General features: G+C 41.4%; 1 protein-coding gene across 8 annotated transcripts in view; it reads left to right on the forward strand.

Moving 5' to 3' along the window:
* ZNF423 (zinc finger protein 423) overlaps window positions 1-20328 on the forward strand; it is a 235109-nt gene extending 214781 nt beyond the window's left edge. For 2 of the 8 annotated variants that reach the window (XM_061469081.1, XM_061469084.1), the window contains exon 8: window positions 19164-20150. In XM_061469081.1, coding sequence (XP_061325065.1) covers window positions 19164-19193 — 30 coding nt within the window. In that variant the 3' untranslated portion in view covers window positions 19194-20150. Of the gene's footprint in view, window positions 1-19163 lie in introns of all 8 variants that reach the window. The other 6 variants (XM_061469079.1, XM_061469080.1, XM_061469085.1 and 3 more) reach the window with 5 other exon arrangements.
* The last annotated feature ends 364 nt before the right edge of the window (window positions 20329-20692 follow it).

Genomic DNA, 20692 nt, shown 5'->3' on the forward strand with positions numbered 1-20692 from the left:
GTGACTCAGAAATGCATGTTTACTTGATGCCAGGGATTTTACTAATCCAAATACCTGAGCCAAGAAGGACTCAAAACGTGTGTGTAAAGCAGTTAGAAATGCTCAAGACTTTTGAGACAGTCTACCTCAGCAAAATTCTCTCATCAGTTTCTGATCTGTAAGCTGGCTGTTCTAAACTCCTCAACTGTTGGTTATATTTTTGTTTAGTAATGGAAATTTAGTATTATTTTAATGGACCGGTTGTTCAGTTGCTAGTTAGGGTTAAATCTGCTTAAACCTTTTAGTCTCTTAACTGTGCAATTGTTCTTATGTGGGCAAATCACCATCCAACAAGGGATTCTACTTGATGAATTTGACTTTTCCGTTATGATCTTGCTTTCCCACTGATGTAAAATAACTAGTGTCAACTAGTTATTTTACATCAACTTTAGCTTTTACTTCTTTGTATTTTAAATGAAACCACTGAAAAAAAATTAAATAAAACCAAAACAAAACAAAAACACAAACCAAAAAAACTAAAATTCAGGTATTTCAAGAAGCACTTCAGAATGGGGTACTTACAGAAAAGCAATTAAAACAAGGAGGGTGAGGAAAATGAGAGGCAGCACTGGGCAAAAGCAACTTTTAGAGAAGTCATGGAGAAGCATGAATTGGCCCTGCTGGTTTGTGAACATTTCTTTAAACAGAGTAAACCCCAAATAATAACCCCAGAAATGTGTGCCATGTGATGAGAAACATTGCCCCTGTAAATGTGCTTCTTGTGGTTAGTGCAAATACTGCTTTGGCAGCGTAACGTTCTGGAGGCAGTCAAACCCTCTTTGCCCTTCTGAGTAGTTGTATTTTAACATAGGTTTATGCTTCGAATTTTACACCATCTAATGGAGCCATGACTGAGGCTTAAGAAAACTCTGAGGAATTGAGCTCATTTTACAAACTGTGGAAATTCTGGTGTGAATTTGGAGTGATGAGTCAGTGAGGTTACATGATGACATTGCCAGAAGAAAACAGTGTTAACTCCTTACATTATCGCTTTGGAAATAAGGAAAGAAAACATGGTAAGGTTAAGTATGAAACACAAAGGAAACAGTATGTGTGATAACCCCACATACACTTAGGGCAGAAGAGGAAAGGCTGGCAGCTACATGTTTTTCACATCCTCAGTTTGTAAGATTGACAGCTATGAATATGATGAAAATCTGGAAAAAAGTAAATTTATAGCTAATATATAGAACACCAAGGCTATGGCATTTCATTTCCCATACTGAAGCATGCTTACAGATACAAGTGTAGAGGTGGAGGTTTGGAGGTGTCCTCACATGTAGGGCAAAAGCAGCCCTGTCAAACAGACCTCTGTCTCTAGCACCCATATCAGGAGCTGCCAGCCGCTGCCAGCATGCCTGCTTCTCATAGGTGCCTGGAGCCAGAGCAACACATGGGGCACTCAGAAGTGGGAGATGAGCTAGCTCTTTGACAACTCGAGATTTGGCCTCTACTATTTAAAACGTAGCAGGGAGCCCTGCCAACACTGAAGATGGGTCAGAAATTATGACACATAATGGGTGCTGAGAGTTATATTTGTGGTGTAATTCTCAGCAGGGAAAGATACCTCCTCAATTGCTTGTGTTGAGAATTACATTAAGCAAATTGTGACTGATCAGTGGTTTTCAGAGGAAACATAAGGAGGATTTTCATATGTAGTTTTTTGCCACATTGCTTTTTCCAAGGAGCCATCACATAACCAATGAAGTATTTGCATTTAAAGGATTAATTCCTGCTGTTTGCTTGTGTACTGTTAATCGTACCGTTCCCTCCTGAATGATTACAATTGATGAAAACTAAGGCAAGGGATATAATAAACAATGCGCAAATAATCCAGGTACCAGGGGACCAGGGTACCTGCCAGGTCTTTCCTAGCACAGGTGTTCAGGTGTTTTATTGCCTGCTATGAATAAAGGGCTTTCTTTTCTGTTCAGATTTGGAGATATGTCAAACCATTGAATTAAGGGAGCTTCACTTGAAGAGTTTGCTATCATTTTAAGTGCCCAGTTTCTTTAAATGTAACCATATCAAAAGGAGAGTGGCTACTATGGCTCATTGGCTAACACTGTGGTCTGTCTCCCTCCTCATTTTATTTTATGTGAAAAGCTGGCAATTTTCATATATCCATAAACAGGCATGAGCTGCTGCACAGAAATTGCACTCATTATATTAATAATGATTTACCATGAATGTCCTCCAGGGGCTTGATTTGGTCCACATCAAAGTCCTTGGGATTCTTTCTGCTGATTACAGCAGATCAAGCTCTAAGCAGGTTTTCTTTTTTTTAAGTCTGCTTTTAATGTCAGCTTGATGCTACATGCGACTCCTATAGAGGAGAGGAGAGGCATTCTGCCCAGGCAAGGGGGCACTAGAGCAAGCCACCACAGTCTGATGTCCCCAATGGGGTACATTAGGACCCTGCTCTGTACACTTGGTGGCTTCCCTGGGAGTGGGGCAATAAGGAGCAACATCTCCAGCTGCACATAACAATTGTCCTTGGGGCCATCTGCGTAAAACAGTGTCCCTTGAAGCATGCGGGGGAAATGAGAGGCTCTTGGTTTGTATGTGACCCACTTGCTCCCAGGTGAGTCTGCAGGGCTGCATCTAAGGGCTCAGTTTACCACCAGTGGTCAGAGCACTGGAAAGAGACTTAAGCAATTTCAGGTCTATGCCTAGCTATTCAAAATCTTTTAGTGGTTAATGTCTCCAGCTCCTACTTGAAACATGGACTTTACCTACTCCCAGTGGATACAGGAAAGCTTACTAAAATAGGAGTAAAATATTTTTTCCAAACAACCCTATGTGCTTGCAACACTGAAATGTCTTGGTGCTTCTGGGCTCCAGTGTCCTTACAGTCAGTGAGAGAAGAGCAAATGTATGGTATTTTGATGAAGTTGCAGGAAATATTTTTCCCTGGAGGAGCATGTGGATAGCAGGACAAATGGGACCTGAAATGTGGCTCTATCTCAAGGCAGTACTTCCACTTAGTGTAACTTTTGCTGTGTTTCAGAACTTATGTGTGACTTAGATGTTAAATACCAGGAGCTTCTTGCTGAAAACAAACTCTTTCTAAGTTTTACCTACAAAATCAGGTAGAATTCATTTCCTGCAAGTAAAATCTTTTTTTTTTTCTTTTAAGTGGAATCTTTGCATTTTGGTTGTTTATAGGCTTGTCAGTCTGTTATCAATCCTTCCCTTTTCTTTTTTCTTTCTTTTTGTTTTTTAATGTTAGTCCTCCTCTAAAAATCCTGAAAACAACCTAGTCAGTTATCCTAGCAGATCTGTCTAGCATTTCTTAAAAAATGTTGCTATGGTGCTTAGAGTATTGTTAAATTTTAATTATTAGTAGTTACAAAGCTAATAAATTACAAGAATACCAAAATCTATTCCAGCCATATTGCTGGGTTTCATTCAGACGCAGTCAGATAATTATAACTAACAATAATTAAAAATTAAAAGCGCTGTAGGCACATACCCATCATGTTGAGTCTGTCTGCCTGAATGTTCTTTATGGACTGCAAAACCACAAGTTTTATCTCTGATCTGTTGTCACAGTAGGGAAGAGTTTTACTTATTAGGTCTCTGGTTTTCAGTACATGTGTTTAAATTCAGAGGAGGGGGAATAGCTGGCTATTTAAAAAATTGGGGTTAGGAAGAAGCTTTCATAAGGCCCAAAGCTAAGACATGCTATCATAGACTGAGTGTGGAGGTAGCTAGGCTCTGCATAGCTGCAGTCGAGGTTCAGTGTGGGTGATGCTGGAGGTTTCCCTGGCCTGACATCTGCAGAGGTTAATGCTGTATGTAAGAGGAAAGGCTGTTCATGCTCATGCACCTCTATGTGATTTGCCAGCACCTTCTTCCACAGCACAGAACGAGGTGGTGTTTCCATAGCCTCCTGCTGGGGATGCTGTTGGAACAGGCGTGTAATCCAGACTGTATGGCCTCTGTGTGTGGCCACTTCTGCTGAAACATAGCATGGTGCAGAAAGCTTGAATTGCCCTGTGTTTGATGTAGTGACAAGATGTAGTATTTTTTCATTAGGAAAGATGATTCTGATCAATATATTGCTACATCTTTATCATCCCTGAGGTATCTTCAGTGAGATGCAGAAAGATCTCTCAAGTCTGCAGAGAGTCAACTGAGGTGAAGCTTGGCACTGGAGTAGCATGTCCTATAACAAAAAAACCCTCCTGCATTTCTTACACTATTAATGCTGTTCTGTGGCTGGCCCTGGCTAGCAAAGAATTCACAACTTCACATTAATGTGCAGAAAACCCAGCAGCTATGCAGGGCAGGGGAGAAAAAAAAGAAGGGAGCAAGGTGAAAGGCATCGTTTCGGTCATTAATGCACTTAAGAGCACCCAAGTGTCAACATGTGTGATGAAGTGTAAGGAGGCATGTCCTTCCAATGTGGCAGTGCTGGCACACAGAAGGGGCTTCCTACAGCAGAGATGGCACTTGGATCTGGTGCTTAGGCTGCCCAGCTAAACCCGTCATTGCCTGTCATCTATGCCCTAGGGCAAGGGTCCAATCAACTTTCGCGTAGGCACCATGCCATCCCAACAGATGGGCAGGAGGGTAAGCCGCCAAGGGACAATGTATATGCATCAATTGTGTTTATTGACAGCACAGTTCCTGGCTGGAAATGTCCAAATGTCTATTTATTTCAGATAAGATGCCTTTAGTTAATAGATAATGGAAATGCAGCCTAGTTTTGAACTAATTACTTTGTATACATGACAAAACAATGCAGACACACAAATGTAAGGCGTGCTGATTACGGGGAGCTGAGCTAAAGATGTGTCACATCATGGAGTCCCTCCTAAAACTGACTCAAAGTGCCACTGAGTACTGGAGACCAAATTTTGCAGGAGCTGCACATAAGTGCAGAAATCATGGGTGAAATATATAATGCTATGCAAGGAGCCAGCCTTTTACACTTGCAGGTTTTCCCATGCACACAGATGTCTAAGCTCACCTGCCTTCTCAGTGGTAATGGAAACCATTTTTACTTGCACAGGTAAATGAGGGTAACACGTTAATCCAGACCAAAGTTAGACCAGTTTATGCATCTCTCTAAAGAGGTTTTTTTTTTTTCCATGTGACAGAAAGAAAGAAAAAAACATATAATATGCTTTTATCTTTAACAATATTGTTGCCCAGCAAAAAGAATAATTTATGCAAGCATCCAGGGAGAAGTTTGTATGTGCAGATTATAGGGTGTTTCCTTCTCCTACTTGTTAGCTTTATTCAATTAACAAGAGCTAGTGCTCTTGAAAGACGTGCTTTAAAAACAGTCTGAATGTACGATTTGGTATTCATAAAGATCCAGGCATAGTATATGTAAATAAATAAAGCAGGAATGTTTTACTTCCCAATTCATTAATGAATTCCCATCTTCTTGGAAGCAGAGTGCATGGTCTGTGTTAAACATCCATCCTTGACCAAAAGGAGGAAGCGCAGGAGAAGAAATGAGAAATGGATTTTCTTTCAAAAAGACCAGATTGCACTCTCTGGTCTGGCAATAACAATTACTAATGACATTTAGAGAGAAATTAAGGATGAGAAATGCAAGTTGGCATTTCAGCAGCGCCAGTCAGTAACATTGCATCAGAGCTCACAGAAGAAATGAGAAAAAGTTTAGGGATGGAAAATTAATTTTGTTATGTCAACAGTTAAATACCTTTTCTTTATTCCTTACTACACTATCACAAATTACCACTGTGATAGTATTTAGCAACTCCTCAGGTGAGTGAAATAACACTTTGAAATCCTTATTTCTGGAGTCAAACGCCACATGTTGGTGTTTTGCTGAACAATGAATGGTAAAAAGAGGTTCAAACTGACCAGGGAGGTATAATATGAGCTCTTGAATGTGTGGTAGGAAGAATATTGTGTGGCTGCTCTCTGCAGATCTCTGTGGTTTTTACAGCTATGAATGAATTAAGCTCACCAGCACTTTTACTGAGGTTGTTTTTTCCTACTTTACAAATTTGGAAAGGCAGAGGTTGAACAATATACCCAGATCCTTTCAGGAAATTTTTGGAGGAGTCAGTTGTAAAGCCCTGGAAGTCTCAAAGCTTTTGTTCAGAAGTCATTCATATGTTCACTATTTGAAATTCCTGTCTCCAGAGGAAGGTGGTATGAAGCCCCATTTCCCATGTAGAGCCACAGAGCAAAGGGGCTGTAAGTGGTAGGTTTGTGAGCATGGCCGTCAGCACAGCTGGCTGCACAGGGACAGCAGAACCGGGTACCACTGCTTGGGTGTGCTGGGCTTGGTAGCGCATGTCTTTCTAAGCAGGACATTGTCCTTAAATTAGAAACAGAACATTTACGTAATATGTAGGCAACTAAAGTAAAATAATAATAATAATAAAAACAACTGTAGTTTTCTCTTCAAAAAGTCTTGCTACAGTTTTTTTTCTTGCTGGTGGGAAGAGCTCTCTAATACAGCCCCTTTCATTTTGTTCTGCTGTAGTAGCTGCTGTGGAAAGTAGTTTGGGGTCTGAGCACAGACTAGCTCTGATTCTTCCTGTGAGTGTCGCTAGCATCCAAAGGAACTGACTTCATTTTTAAAAGGAAAACGGATGCTGCACTCGAAAAGGAAGAACATAAGCATTATTTAAAGAAAATAGTGGAGCTTGATCAGCCTCTGTTTAAAAAGCTCATCAAAGGTAATGTACAGCATCCTTTTAAAAGTTCAGTCTCTTCAGTTGCTTGCTGCTAGAGCAAAATGGGGATGCTTGTCCAGACATAACAGTATATGCCTGAGTGTTTTCACAAGAAATGTCTAGATCATTAAATATAATAGGTCTCAGCTGCCGTTTTGATCACTGAGGCATGCACACAATTCATCACAGCAAATCAGGTACGTCTTTGTAACTTATCTTTCTGCAATTTGCTGGCACTTTCAGAAAGCTGAAACTTATGTTGCATGTGCTGCAGAAGCTATTTCAGATAAAATATTCTGTGTTTATTGCTGGAAAACAAGGATTCACTAATAACAAAAACATGGAGCAGTGTATGTTTCTGCTCCTTCATCTTGCAGAACCAGCAATAGTACAAGCACAGATCCCCAGCCACATTCATTATTTATATATATTCTTGTCTGCAGTAAAAGAGAGATAAGCTTCAACATCAGACTGTTTGTGCCATATTCTATAGTACAGCCCATTCAGGAAACCTGAGGCAGCCATGGTTCTCAATCATTACACAGTCCATTTGTCTGATTGGAGTTTTGTCCTCTCTGCCTTGCTGAAATGTTGCTTGTTCTTTAAAAGCTTAGTTTGACCTTTGGAAAGAAAAGGCATTTGCTATTTTAATTATTTTTTTTATTATCATTATTATTGCTATTATTATTATATATATATATTTTTTTTAGAGAGAACCCAAACCTTCTTAAATGGAAATTGGCATTCAAAAGTAGCACAGTTATTGAAAAGCATTTACTTTATTACTAGAAGAGAACAGGCACTAGTGGGCTTGAAAATTACATTGCAGTGGATTCATCAGTTTCAGTCACTAGTTAGTCTGTGAACAGATGGATATATTTGTAACAGTTAACGTGAAATTATACCCTGGATTTTTACATTTGCCTTAAGAGCACTGCTATCTTAGCTGCTGACTAAAGATGTTTGGAGATGTATTTTATTTGTTTTATTTTTCTGAAAGAAGATATGGTTGTTTCTGATTGCAGAGATTTCTTACATCATTGAAAGAGCCTGCTTTCAGAAGTATGAATGATATATAGCTACTGTGTAAGGAAAATGTTGTAAAAGAAACCACCCATACAGCTGTTGCAGAAAAAATAAATATCTCAGCCTATACCTAGATAAACCCCCACGGAATGACAAAACCATTTTCAATAACCAGATATTTTTAACTCCGTGTATGAAGTTAGTAATCACAGTCATCTGAATTTGCATATAGGGTCTGCCACAGTCTAATTGCTTGTCTCTTCCCCCCTCCCTTGAAATTTAAGGCTACTGGTTAACAGAGCAATGCATTAAGCACTCCATCTTCAAAATAGAAAGAAATACAGCCCAAGCCTATACCACGTGGCATCTTTAGGTTTCGGGGATTTCGTTTAAATCTGAAATTTATGTCCGGGAGAAATAAATTATTAGATTGTAAAAGCAGCTGGGGAGGGAGTAAGTGTAGTCTCTTTTGTCCTCTATATCATTTCCCCAGGAAGATAATAAATGTGCGGCAAGCGTCTTGTGTTTCCTCAGTCATACAAATGTTGCGTGCAATTGTGTTGTATTTCAGAATGAAGCCTAAATTCCAGACAGGAAATACTCAAGTGATACTGTACTGCTGTTGCCTACTGCTGTGGTGCTGGTGGAGCCCCAATAACTTTTACCATTATAAAGAAACTGAAAAATAGTTTCATGAAGAAATTTAGAAGGCATTAGGTGTATCTCTGATTTGCTGAGTAAGGGATTTAGTGCATAATCCTAAGGTTTATCTCCTCAGCCAGTGAAAAGCAGCAGAAACGGTGGATCCATGCTTGGCTGCTGGAGTGAACTGAGGATAGGGGTCCTGCCCTGTGGTTTGATCCCGCGGGCCAGTTTTCCCAGGGTGATTTTAAAGAGCATTCCAGAAACTCCTGCCTTACCTGTTCTCATTGCTCTGAGAGATATATACATACAGCAAGCGTAATGAATACTTTGGAAAAAGTGGTGCCTGATAAGAACAATAGGAGAAGTAATAGTTAGAAAGTCAGTTGGTAACTTGTCTTTCTGGACTGGGATTGTGTATAGAGCTGTCATTGCACGCACCTCTGTGTTCTTTTGTTGGGAAGGTTGTCAGTATTTTCAACCCAGCCTACTTTCAGGGACCCAAAACCAGCCCTGAAACAGCCTTGCTGCTCTTTCTGAAGTTGCTTTCAGATAAGTATATTCAACAGTGTACTAATGTTTGTATACTTCATACTCTAGCACCATATTTTGAGAGTAGCTTTATATCTCCCTTTGACCAGAGGGGAAAGAAAAAGAGTAAAATAGCTTGTTTCCAGACTGTACCTGTTCTGTGGGTTCTGCTTATGTTAAATGAAAATGGGGTGAAATGTTTGATGCATGGGCTGGGCATATGCGGTGACATGACCTGTACAGTAACTGCTAATGGATGCATTGCTAATGCTTTCTTGTTTCTTCACATTTCATGTTAATAGAATAAACTTACAAGACACTAAACTGTGTATCTTTAATGAGGTGATGGGGCTCTGTTAGAAAGATCTAGACGATAAAGATAAGACTGTATGTGCTGATGGAATCCGCGTAGAGACATCTCATGGCTTTGTATAAGGTCAGCTTGGGTTCAGCAAGGCTCCATCACCCCAGGTGCACAGGAGCCGGCCCAGATTTGGCAGCAGCAGCAGTCCTGAGCTCATCAGCTCAGCAGTGCTTGAGATGATTGGTGCGGTGTACCTCACATTTCTTCTGTGCCATGTCCTGGGCAGGCAGTGTGGACACCCCAGGGTGGCCTCTGTGCAGAGCACCCACTCAAACCAAATTGCTTGGCTTTGTACCATGCAGAAATGGCCAAGTCACTGCCCACACCATGCCAGCCTGGGGCAGAGCTCCTGCCTGACCAGCGAGCCTCCTCATTTGTTTCTATTGCAGTTAAACCCAAATAAATTGCCATGGGCATTGAGGTTTGACTGTGTGTAGCATATCTGTCATCAGTGCATTACATTACTGTGTCTCCAAAAGGAGGAGAGAGGAGGTTTAGAGCATACTTCTGAAAAACTCGTCCTCCTTTGAGGCTGACACATGCTCTTATTCTTTGTGTGAGATCATGATTGTTTAAAATATAGCATCTTGCTGTATACTGACACAGGTGAGGCTGTTGTAATAGGGTATCACTGGCTGGAAAATCCCATTTTTTACCAGTTACAGTTGTTTCACACACATACTGCAATACTATTGCCTCGCTGTTTTGTCTTGTGATGTCTTAGAGGAGATGGCTCTTGGTGGTGGTATTTTGGCCCCTCTTTTGCTTCAGGGAACAGCTTGTGCTTGGCTCTTTCACACTACTAGCTCCTCTGGGGTTAATTCCTCAAGGCAGTGGGCAGAGCACAATTCTGTCTGCAGATTTCTGCTCTGCTGGTGGCATGTACAATAATGGAGCAGCATGTAAAGTACTTCTCAAACTGCAGCCTGGCTATATTATAGCAGAGACATGCATTTGAGGATTTTTATGCCCCTTCGAAATCAAAAAACAGCAATAGCAGCAATTACATCCAAGGCAACAGGTCGCTGACCAGCCATTTTGTCAGCTCAAGCAGTATGTGGGTGCATCTGTGAAAAACGTATCCACACCACCAGGCAATGAGACTTGTCAGATCAGTATTCAATTAGAGGGAATTTTACTTCAGTTGCCACGTTTTAAAAGAATTGCCATTAGAAGGCTGTGGATAGGCCCTGCTTGTGTGAACTCTGCCTGTCCACACCTGCTTATTTGTTCTGAGGAATGTGGATCAGCTGCAACTCACATCATTCAGTGGAGGAGGCTGCCGAAGTGAAGAATGCAAGATGTGCCCCTGTTAATATTTGTGCTAAAATTCACAGTTAAGGCTGAAACTGTTTCATACCTGGTCCTTAACACCAGGAATACCTAACTTATGCAGAAAAAAAAAGCTACAAAAAAAATCTGATGGCGTTCAATATGGCCCTTGCCATACTGCAGAACAGCAGAGCAAGTTAAGGAGCCAAAGTTTTAGGTTCAGCTTTGAACTTCCTGGGGTTTTTGGGTTATATTCCCATGGAAATGATCACTCAATAAAGCTTTTGTCTGTGCATTTTGACTGGTGACCTCTGAAGGTGCTATGTAAAGCATTTCCTTTTTCTCTTTTTTATTTGAGAAAAAGTGTGAGATGATGCTGTCATGATCCTACAATAAAGACCCCATCAGGAAATCATCTAATGTTTGCAAAAGAGTCACAAAGGGTCCCATAATGATGATGCCAACCCTTACAGAAATAAATAGTTAACTGGTTTCTACAATGTGATTTTCCTTATATCAAGGAGGGATTAATGAGATATGCTTCAGATAGGGTTCAAATAAACTAACAAATCATGTTTTTGAGAGGAATATATAAGAAGGATTTCTGGAAAATAGCTTTCCTCCTGCAAATGATTTTGAAATGTCACTGATTCCCTGAGTAGGACTGCACCTGCAGGACCAGCTCCTCAGGAAACCGTGGGCTGACCAAGCCAAGGTGAAAGCACCAAGTGCTTTCCCATCCCTGCTGGGATCCTGCAAGCCCTGTTCTGCTCTTGGGATTAGCAACAGCTCTGGGATCCAGTCAGGGAGAAGCAGTGGGGCTGAGGGAGGAACAGAGGAATTCTAAAAATATTCTGGTTTTACGCACTTCTGACAACAGTAACAAAATCTGTCCCTTTCCCTTTGCATTTCAGAAGTGTAAGGTTCTTCCCTCAGCTTATTTTGATCTCACACATGCCATACTGTAGACTACTAGTCACAAGGATGCTGGTAAATTTGCATTTCTGAGTGAAATTCTCAGGAGCATGCAGCCTCTCAGGACAGGTATTATTAGCTCCCTGGTTTCATTGGGTGCCTCAGTGAATCATGGTGTGTTTATGGCTAGTTTCTCTAACAGAAGACTACAGTTATCTCTTCATAATGTATTCTCCTGTGGGGTTTTTTTCCAAAGTGCTGTGGTAAGGAGATTTTCCCAAAGGCTTCAGTTTGCTTTTGTGCTTCAGCATTTTTCCCAGTGATTTTAGAAGAAGCACATAGACGTTTTGGTGAGGGCTTTAATGGAATATGAGAGGCTCTGCCAGGCTTAGGCTTGCATTTGGAGTTCACTTGGTTTATTCTTAGTTTTTAGAGAATAAAAAGAGATGGCAGGTCTAGAGGATGGATGATACAGAATTATTAGTCTCAAATAGAAAGGGGAAACCATGTTAGGCAAGTTGTCAAAGTCTGATTAGGACGAAAAAGCCTGAATTAGAAGAGGAATTAAATTAATAAATCATCTTAAAAAGCTTTAAATAGTGTGAGAAAAGGCTGGTGCTGTGAAAAATAACGGTATGAAGAGGTAATTTTCTAAACCCAAAATAACACAGAAATGCCTATCAGAATCAAAAATATGTTTAAATTAACAGGGACAGTGTAAGTACAGAGGTAAAACTGTGTAAGTACATAGCTGGGCCAATGCAGCATGGGAGCAGAGCCTGCAGCCCCTGGGGGTGCAGAACAAAGGCAGGCAGCAGGGCAGCGGGTGCTTCTGAGTCTGCAGGGCTTTATAGACCAATGCCTGGGCACTTGCCTTTCAGTACAGAAACAGGCCAGCCACAGAGTAAGATTTATTAAAAAATAAAATTGAAAGCAGACAGCATTTGGTGGTCACATGTGGAGTGGCTTTTCTTCCCTGTAAATATTTTACAAGCACTGAATCTTCCTATTGAAGAAGGTCTCAGGGTGTCCCCAGGTGAGCACACACTGAGGGGGGCTGCTCAATATCCTCAGAGGGTGCAGAAAACCCAGGGTGCCAGGACCAGCCCTGTGCTGACACAGACAAGTGTTTCTGTGTCCCACTACCAGTGAAGGGTGCATTTGGCTCCAGAGTGATGAAGTATTAAAGCATCGGAGTAACTGAGGTGCAAACATTTTCATTGAAAGCAGGTAGCTTTGCTTTTCAGCTGGCACAGACCTCCAGGCGTATTTTCTTAGACACCAAAAGTGATCTGTATTTTTTTCTTGGTTCAATAACTTGTAAAGGACAGCTTCCTACCTGCATTCTGAGAGTATGCTGACACGGGGACTGACTGACACATGGCAAGTTATCAGATGCTCAGAGATGAAGGAAGCAGTAACACAGGCAGCCGTTTCCTTTCACAAAGGATGTGCCATCTTTCGTTTGCCTCTTCCTCCGTTTCAAGGGATTCTTCAAATAAAAAAGGGACGTGAACCTGTCTTGACTGACAATTTTTTTTTATTGAGTACCATGATAACTTGGAGTTCACTTGTTACAAGCATTTTATGTAGTGGGTGAAATACCAGGGGAAAGGAAAGATGTAATGCAGTATTTCCTGGAAAAATATGATCTAAACATATAAATGTCACTGGGTAAGAGTTACCTGAAACAACTGGAAGGGTAATTAACACCTGGTTTTATGGGAAACATTGGTTACCACTATCAGTTTTAATGAAGTGTATTAACTAAACTGTGTTCTGAGTATTCATTCAGCCCTGTTTATGGCACACTCTTGAGTACATTTACTGTTTGTCAGAAGTGCAAACTAGTGAACATATGAGGCTTTAAGACAGGCCATCTGTTAATCTTAGACCCTTGGATAATTGTCAAACAGTTCTAAAAATAAGCGCATACAAACTGCAAGGGGGTGCAGAGGTGATTTTTCTTTAGAGTCTGGTAGCAAAGGGAAAGTAGCAACCAGAAATTAAAAATAAATAGGTTTATCCCATAAAGCAAGAGATAACCTTTTTCTTTCATTTTCTGCTTTCTAACTTCTTCCTCTCACCCCACTTCAGTGTGCTGCCTTTTTGTGGGGTTTTTGTTTTGTTTTGGTTTTAGATTTTTTGCTCTTCCTCTTCTGGGTCATGGCATCCCTTGAATGCCTCTCCAGTTTAGGATTAGAGCAGCACCAATTTAAGGCTCACAGCTTTCTGTAGAGAGCGTAATTCCAATGGCTAAAGCAAGGGTCATCTTGTGTCCTCTGCCTAAAGTAATCCCTTTATAAAGTCAAGGCGTAAAGATTTTTATCTTTACACGTTGCTGTTAGAGGGAAACAGTACCTGTGCACAAACGTGTGTGTGCTTATGGATGTATCATGAGGAATAGTGGCTGAGAGATTTTTGGACCAGTTTGAATTCAAAAGATGCAAACCATCCTTTGAAAAAAGAATGCTGCAGATGGTATTTCATAAATATTTAGACACTGTAACTTCTGTTTTGGATGTTTTGGATTGTGTTTTTTTATATACATGCTCAAATGTGAGACTTGAACCTTGGCTTCAAGTCAGCGCCTGAATCTGAGGGTTAATGTTTGTCTGGCGAGCTGCATGTGTTGACAGCCAATGGAGGGATCTTTTCTTGTGCCTCCCAGCACCACCTGTAAGGGGGAAAGAAGAGAGAATGGGGAGGAGTGAGGCACTGCCACGAGTCTCAAGCCAAGACCCTGATCCCTGGGCTTGGAGACGGACAGTGCCTGTAGGGGTGGGGGAAGCCTGCACAGGGAGGTGGGGAGAGGCAGGGAGAGAAACTGCCTGGGCTCTTGCCTGGGTCTGGAGGACCCCTGAATTGTGGGAGAAATACAGGGATTAATAGGTCACCCAAGGGCTCATCATCAGTTAAGTTTCATGTTGGCTGTTTGTTGCGTGAATCTATTATCTCCATAAATTCTATGAAATTATTTGAGTATTGGTTTCTGTTTATTTTAATGGGATTTGGAAGGGGAGAAAGAGGCGTTATAGCCTTTCATCAGAGTCCCAGTCTCTATGTAACACTGTGGAAGGCTTATGAATTTCACTTGAAGGTGGAGGGCATCACCAGCCTTGTTGTGCCATTTCTTAACATCTGTATAACAGAGGGTCTTTTAGGTGTATATGCTCACAGGCACAGACAGGATACCTCTAAATGGCTGGTACAACATATCTGAATACATAACAGATGCACAATGGCACTATAGACTGGATGTATTATGGCCCCAAACCATTATCACACCCCTCGCGGTTGCATTTTACTCTTTTCACCTGCTCCTGTGTAGTACACCTGTGACTTGCTGGCAGTGAACACCGCTGCAATGTGGGAGACTCCCAGCTTGACTGCCTGGCTTGGAGCTTTGCTCCATCATGTGCTGCTTTTGTGTGTGTGTATTTTCTCTAGATCTTTATATAGCTCGTAAGAATTTTTTGAACTGCTGCAAGTGATCATCTTTCAAGCCTGATGTTTTCCTTCTTGACACAGTGCTCTGAAAATGGAGATTGTCATGCCAGTGTTTGCACAATAATGGATGTAGAAAAAGAGAGAAATATTCACTGTAGATGTCCTGCACAAATGGCTTGATCTGCATCCAGAGGGCAGGCAGGGGGTATCCCCAGGGAGGCTCTGGAGAGCAATCAGCATCTACAGACAATAATCAGCCATTCTTCGAAATCTTTTTATTTCCTAAAACCTGTCACCCAGTTCCTTGGTCACAGACACTTCCACAAATCGTTCATCTGGGCATTGTGCAGGCAGTAGAAAATTCCACTTAAACACTGTGCCAGCCCCAAGGCTCGGGGCAGTTGCATTTTTCCCACTGACATGGTTAACAGAATTGCTATCTGTTTCTAATGATTATTAAGAAAAGAAGAAATTTTCCAACCTTGTCCTATAAATAAGCTGCGACTTACCTGATCTTGACAGGTGACTTAGTGCTGCTGTAGAGTTTTCCAGCTGCAGTAATGTCTCAGAATGATGTATTCAGTGGGGTATCAGCTGTGAGCCATGCGTGAACCAGGGGGCTGAGCAGGAGCTGTGAAGAACCATTTTTACTGCTCAGCTTCCAAATTATGTCCTACCTCCTGCCAGCCCCAAATGCACACGAGTATGGATGGCCTTGTGAGCAGGTAGGCATGCTTACACACACACAAGCATGCCTGGAGAGGCTTCATTTTTGTGGGTTCTTTATTTTCCTTTGGAAATCACCATTAAGATTATTTGCTTTAACTATAACTTCTAGACATGAAAAGTCACACACGAGATGTTTCCTGCCAGTCTGCAGTTCTGGTGGAAAGGTGGGTGAAGTTTCCCCAGGCTGCTTAGGTAGAAGCATTCCTGTGGTATCCCATGTTTCAAAACACTCGCTCCCTTCTGGCCTTTATGGTTTCACTCTGCTGCCTGGAACAGCCCAGTATAGTGCTGAGGTGAAAGCTGTTTCTGCTAGGGCACAGGGCATTCCCAATGCCAGGATATATATTTTTTTTTCCTATTGCTCTGAAAGTCAGGGCAATTTTCTTTATCTGTGGCACCCACATAGGTGCCTAAGAAAGTTATCCAGTAAAGCATGGGTCAGATATGCAAAGCACATGTGTGAGAGGAGAGACAGAAACACTGAACATCTTGGGCACTTTCTGACATCTGCAAAGCACAATTCCAATAAGCTGCACACAGGGCAGAGGGAGTAGAAGCGAGAAGATAAGACATGATGGTTGTTAGTAATATGAGACGGGTTGTCAGACTTTTCTTGGAAAGCATGTTTGTGTTATCTGAAGTACATTTTAATAGGTGAGAAATCTATATTGGTTGCAGAGGATATGGACAGGCTCTTGTGGATCTTCTGAGTACACACCAGTGCTGGCTGTGCAGTATCTGCACACGACCATGTTGGTCGGGTGTTCACCAGCACCAGGGCGTGCAGGACTCATGCACCTGTGCATGTGGCTTATGCAGGATCTGCTCTCTGAAGCAGGGGGAGGATTCAGTGCACACAGACTCTTGTGTCTGTAGGCATTACAGGTATGTTCATGAGGTCCTGTGTACAATGTGGCTCTATTTATTAACTGCTTGGTCTGAGGACTAGCATGCATATTGATTGCCAGTAATGCACGCAAAGGGAATAAATGGTACAGTCCCAAGGTATTAAGACAGAATCCAGATGCATATGAAAACTGTGTATTTTACTTTCTTTAACTGATAGCCCTATGGCCTGTCTAGTTTCTCAGCTTCTACTTGACCCAGCTATAAATGACTGCAGGATTTGAGTATTATCTGTTCATTTCTTTGCATAAGTTCTGCTTACAAACCCAGTATATTCATTGTATTAGGAGTGTTCAGAACATATTATTAACCTGTGTTTGAGGAGAGCGGGCTCGCAATGAAAGATTCATTATCAGATTTAGAGCCACATACCATTCCTTTATTGACCTGCCTGGTATAATCAATACAGCAGCCACACAAGTTTGAAATCATGTTCTCTGACTGTAGACCATGTGTCATGCATCCAGTGCTGATTGTGCATTATCTTTTAAATGATACTGCCTAAATAAGTATGGATTTGTCTGCCACGAATAGCCCTGCTCTCAATTTGACGATGGTAAACCTTTCACTTTTTTTATTGCATGTAGGATGTCCTAAAAATAGAACTGTAATTAAGTGCATAAGAAATGGCCCTTGTTAAAATGCCAAGGAGTGTGTCTGAGCACAGGGTGGCCTGTGTATTCTTTCACATTTTCATCCTTTAGGTTTAGTGGACAAGCTTCTTATTAGTGCTGCCATTGCATTCATAGGGCTCCATTCATCCTCTTTCATAAAGTCATTATTTGACTTGAAAATAATATCCAGCACTACAAAGGTCATTTCTTCTTAAGGCGGAGAAGATTTCCATGTATAGCAAAGTAAAGAGCCATTGGATTACATGTTTGATGATGTTAAAATTGTCTAAAAGCAAAGTAGTTTCAGCTGTCAATTCACTTGACATTATCTGAGTATAATGCTATATCTCCTGATAAGCTTTCCACATCTTTGCACAGTACTTCTGTTCTTTGATTCTGGAATACTTAGCATCACTGACTGGGGTGTGCTCAGAGGGCTACTGTTATGCTAAACAAGATACAGTTATTTTGTGGTTTCAACAGCTGATTGCATTTAATTTCACACGGGCTCCTTCTGTGCGTGTGGCAGCTACGGTGCCACTGCCGTCTCTAACCTTATGGCACGGTAAAGCCTGCCTGTTCCTCGCAGCCCACCCGCCACAATATCCCAGGTCACTTTTGCGGTGATTTAGAAACTCAGCAGCACTTCTGACACCTGGTGGTCACTTTTCGGGAGTGCATAGTCCAGAAACGCTCCTTCTGCAAATGGGGTCACGGCTGCCTGGCCCCACGCACTGTGGGCCACCCATTAGCTCTTTCCACAGATGGTTTTCATCAGGGAGATGTCACCTCTGGATAAAGAGGAGGATCATCATCAAGATGTAACTGTGGATAGTGTAGAAGGACCGGGTGATTTATGAAAAGTTAAAATATCTATATTTTAAAGCTGAGTCGTTGTAAATAAATAATTAGATTCAAAATTCATATTGTGTTTAAAAACTTATTCTTCAAGCTGGCAGACTTGCCTGGCTCTGCTATTAGGCAGATGGAGACTAGTAAAATTGCCTAGGCTTGAAGTAATGCAAATGAGTTTTTGCATTTGGGGATGCTGGGGATCCAGCTCAAGAAAAGCTCACCATGAAGCACATCTCCAGTTGCTCAAATAGTTGAATAATCATACAAATAAAGCTAAGTTGTAGGACTGGGGTTTCAGTCAGCACACAAAATGTAGGTGAATTGGTACTGCTCTAAAAATACACTTCCAAGGTTGGCTTCCTGATTTATTGGCTCCTGCACAACATGGCAAAGCAGGTCAGCATCCTCAGATGCAAGATCCTATGATGACATGTGGCTGTTACAAATCTACCAAAAGGAAAGAAGGGAGCAAAACCCACTCTAAACTGCTGAAAGAAATATGTAGAGCAAATCTATTCTTTAAAGACATTTAACTTCTGGGTTACATGTCCAGCTTTTCGTCTGCTGGGAATAGTACTATGGTGCCTGAACTGGAAGTTCAGCTGTTATTGCCAAAGTATTCCTTGGACTCAGAAGTCTGTGTCACAATTTGGTGTCTCTTGTTGCCAGTACTTGCACTCGATACTAGTGAGAATAAAAAAGTAAAATATGGCAAGGGCTCCTCCCTTGATCCAGATTTTTTTTTTTTTCTTTTTAATTGTTACAGTTAAGGGAATCCCTAAAGGCAGTTTTTGCCCATGAAGTGTTACCACTTTCTTCACATATACCAAAAAAACGGGAGATACGGGGGGGGGGGGGGGGGGGGGGGTAAGGGGGGGAGGCGGTGCGAAAGAAACTCTCATGGCTGCACTTGCCTTGTAGCATTTATTTTCTAAGTTCGCGTCAGCATTAACAGATCTGTCAGAACAAAGCAAATGTGTCATATTGGCAGCTGTTACTTATGAGTACTTTTTCTTTATTGCATTTTGTTTTGTAATAATTGAGAAGCTTTTATGTCGAGCTTGGCATAAATGGTGCTGAGTGGGAGGGTATGGGCATGCTTTCTATTATTCTGCCTCTCATGCATGTCTCCTTTTTTCGTCTTTCCAGAACCACACATTGAGCCAGCACGCACAGTGAGCCACTGGCACTACAGGACACCTCTCTGCAGAAGACTTGACGGTGGCACAGTGGGGAGGACCATTTGAACATTACATCCAATCAAAGTGTCATTTGCAACCCAGATGTAAAACTCTAATGATTTGGCCATGAGGCGCTGCTATTATAAGCAGCTGGAAATGAATATTAATGGAAGAGATTAAAAGTATTCCATGCTCAGTATTTTTTATTGTCCTGCTTCAGCTAGTGTACTTTAGAGCTTCTGCTTCTGACTGAATTTATAGTGTTAGATAAATCTGCTTTGATGCTGTTGCCCTTTGTTGCTTCTTGTACTATATTGATAGTTAAAGATTAGGTGTGATTTTTTTCTTTTTTGTTAACTGCTTTTTAATTGCAATTTTAGGTAACTGTGCATTGTGATGTGATTGCTTGGCTATCGTCTGAATATTTCTTTTTAATTTTTTAATTAAGGACTAATGCTTTGATTGGATTTGCCAGTTCACCGGACAGTGATTAAAACTATGTAATGAATATAATCGGTTTCAGTGCAACTGGATGGTCTGCTTTATAAATGTGACTTAATCTGATTGCAATAACTAGTACAGTTCAATAAAGGGGAATGCGTGACCTTAGCGTCAGAAGTTGTCTGTCTGTCAGTCTATGCTGCATCACCATGGCTGCCTAAGGTTTGTAAATCACCAAGTGATAGCTCACCTGACACAGACAGTGTTCTGTGCCGAGGCGGAAGGAAGACTGGGAGAGAGTGAAAGCCAGCTTCCTATGTCTGGCATCGTGCTCACTTGTACATACACCTCCCAGGCTTCCATGGTAAGTTCAGCTGAGGTAAGAACATCTACTATGACTCTGGGCATGCAAAGGCCTTGCTAACTTATCACACTTTTACTCAAGTCAACAAGAATGGAGGGCACCTGGTCTGCTGCTACCTTGACCCTAGTTCTGTGCTCCTTTGTTTCAATACAATAAAAAATAGCTTTCCAGATTGTGTACAAATGGACAAATACTGGATCAGGGCTTGGGGACCTTGGTAGGAGACTGTATATTTCACATGCATGGACTCCTAGGCCCACAGGTATTGTAGCTCTATGTAACTGCCATACTTCTGACACTTGAAACTGCTGTCAGGCAGCTTAACAGAGCTAATTAGCAGGCTTGGGTTTTTTTTAAACTTTTAAACATATCATATGTTAATGAGGTAAGTTATATCTCCAGTCAGAGAAACAGTCATTTAAGGACCATGGACACCACTGGAAAGTTATTGGGATGCAGTTCTCATGATATCTCCTTCTTGAATGAATCATAATCATCATGAAGGATGTTCAGCAGTTGTGACAGCTGTACATTGCAATTACCCATTCCCACAATGTACAAGGCTTTACAAGGTTCCTATGCATGTGGCATAGGAACATGCACAGTTAGAGCTTTTCAGAATCACTGCACTGAACTACAGCTCAACTGGTTGTCATTGTACCGTGTCTGGGCTTGAGCATGGAAATGATATT

The sequence above is a fragment of the Pezoporus flaviventris genome, unplaced genomic scaffold (assembly GCF_033815535.1).
Source record: "Pezoporus flaviventris isolate CSIRO_AGI_PZ_B2104156 unplaced genomic scaffold, CSIRO_AGI_Pfla_v1 ptg000054l, whole genome shotgun sequence".
Taxonomy (NCBI): domain Eukaryota; kingdom Metazoa; phylum Chordata; class Aves; order Psittaciformes; family Psittacidae; genus Pezoporus; species Pezoporus flaviventris.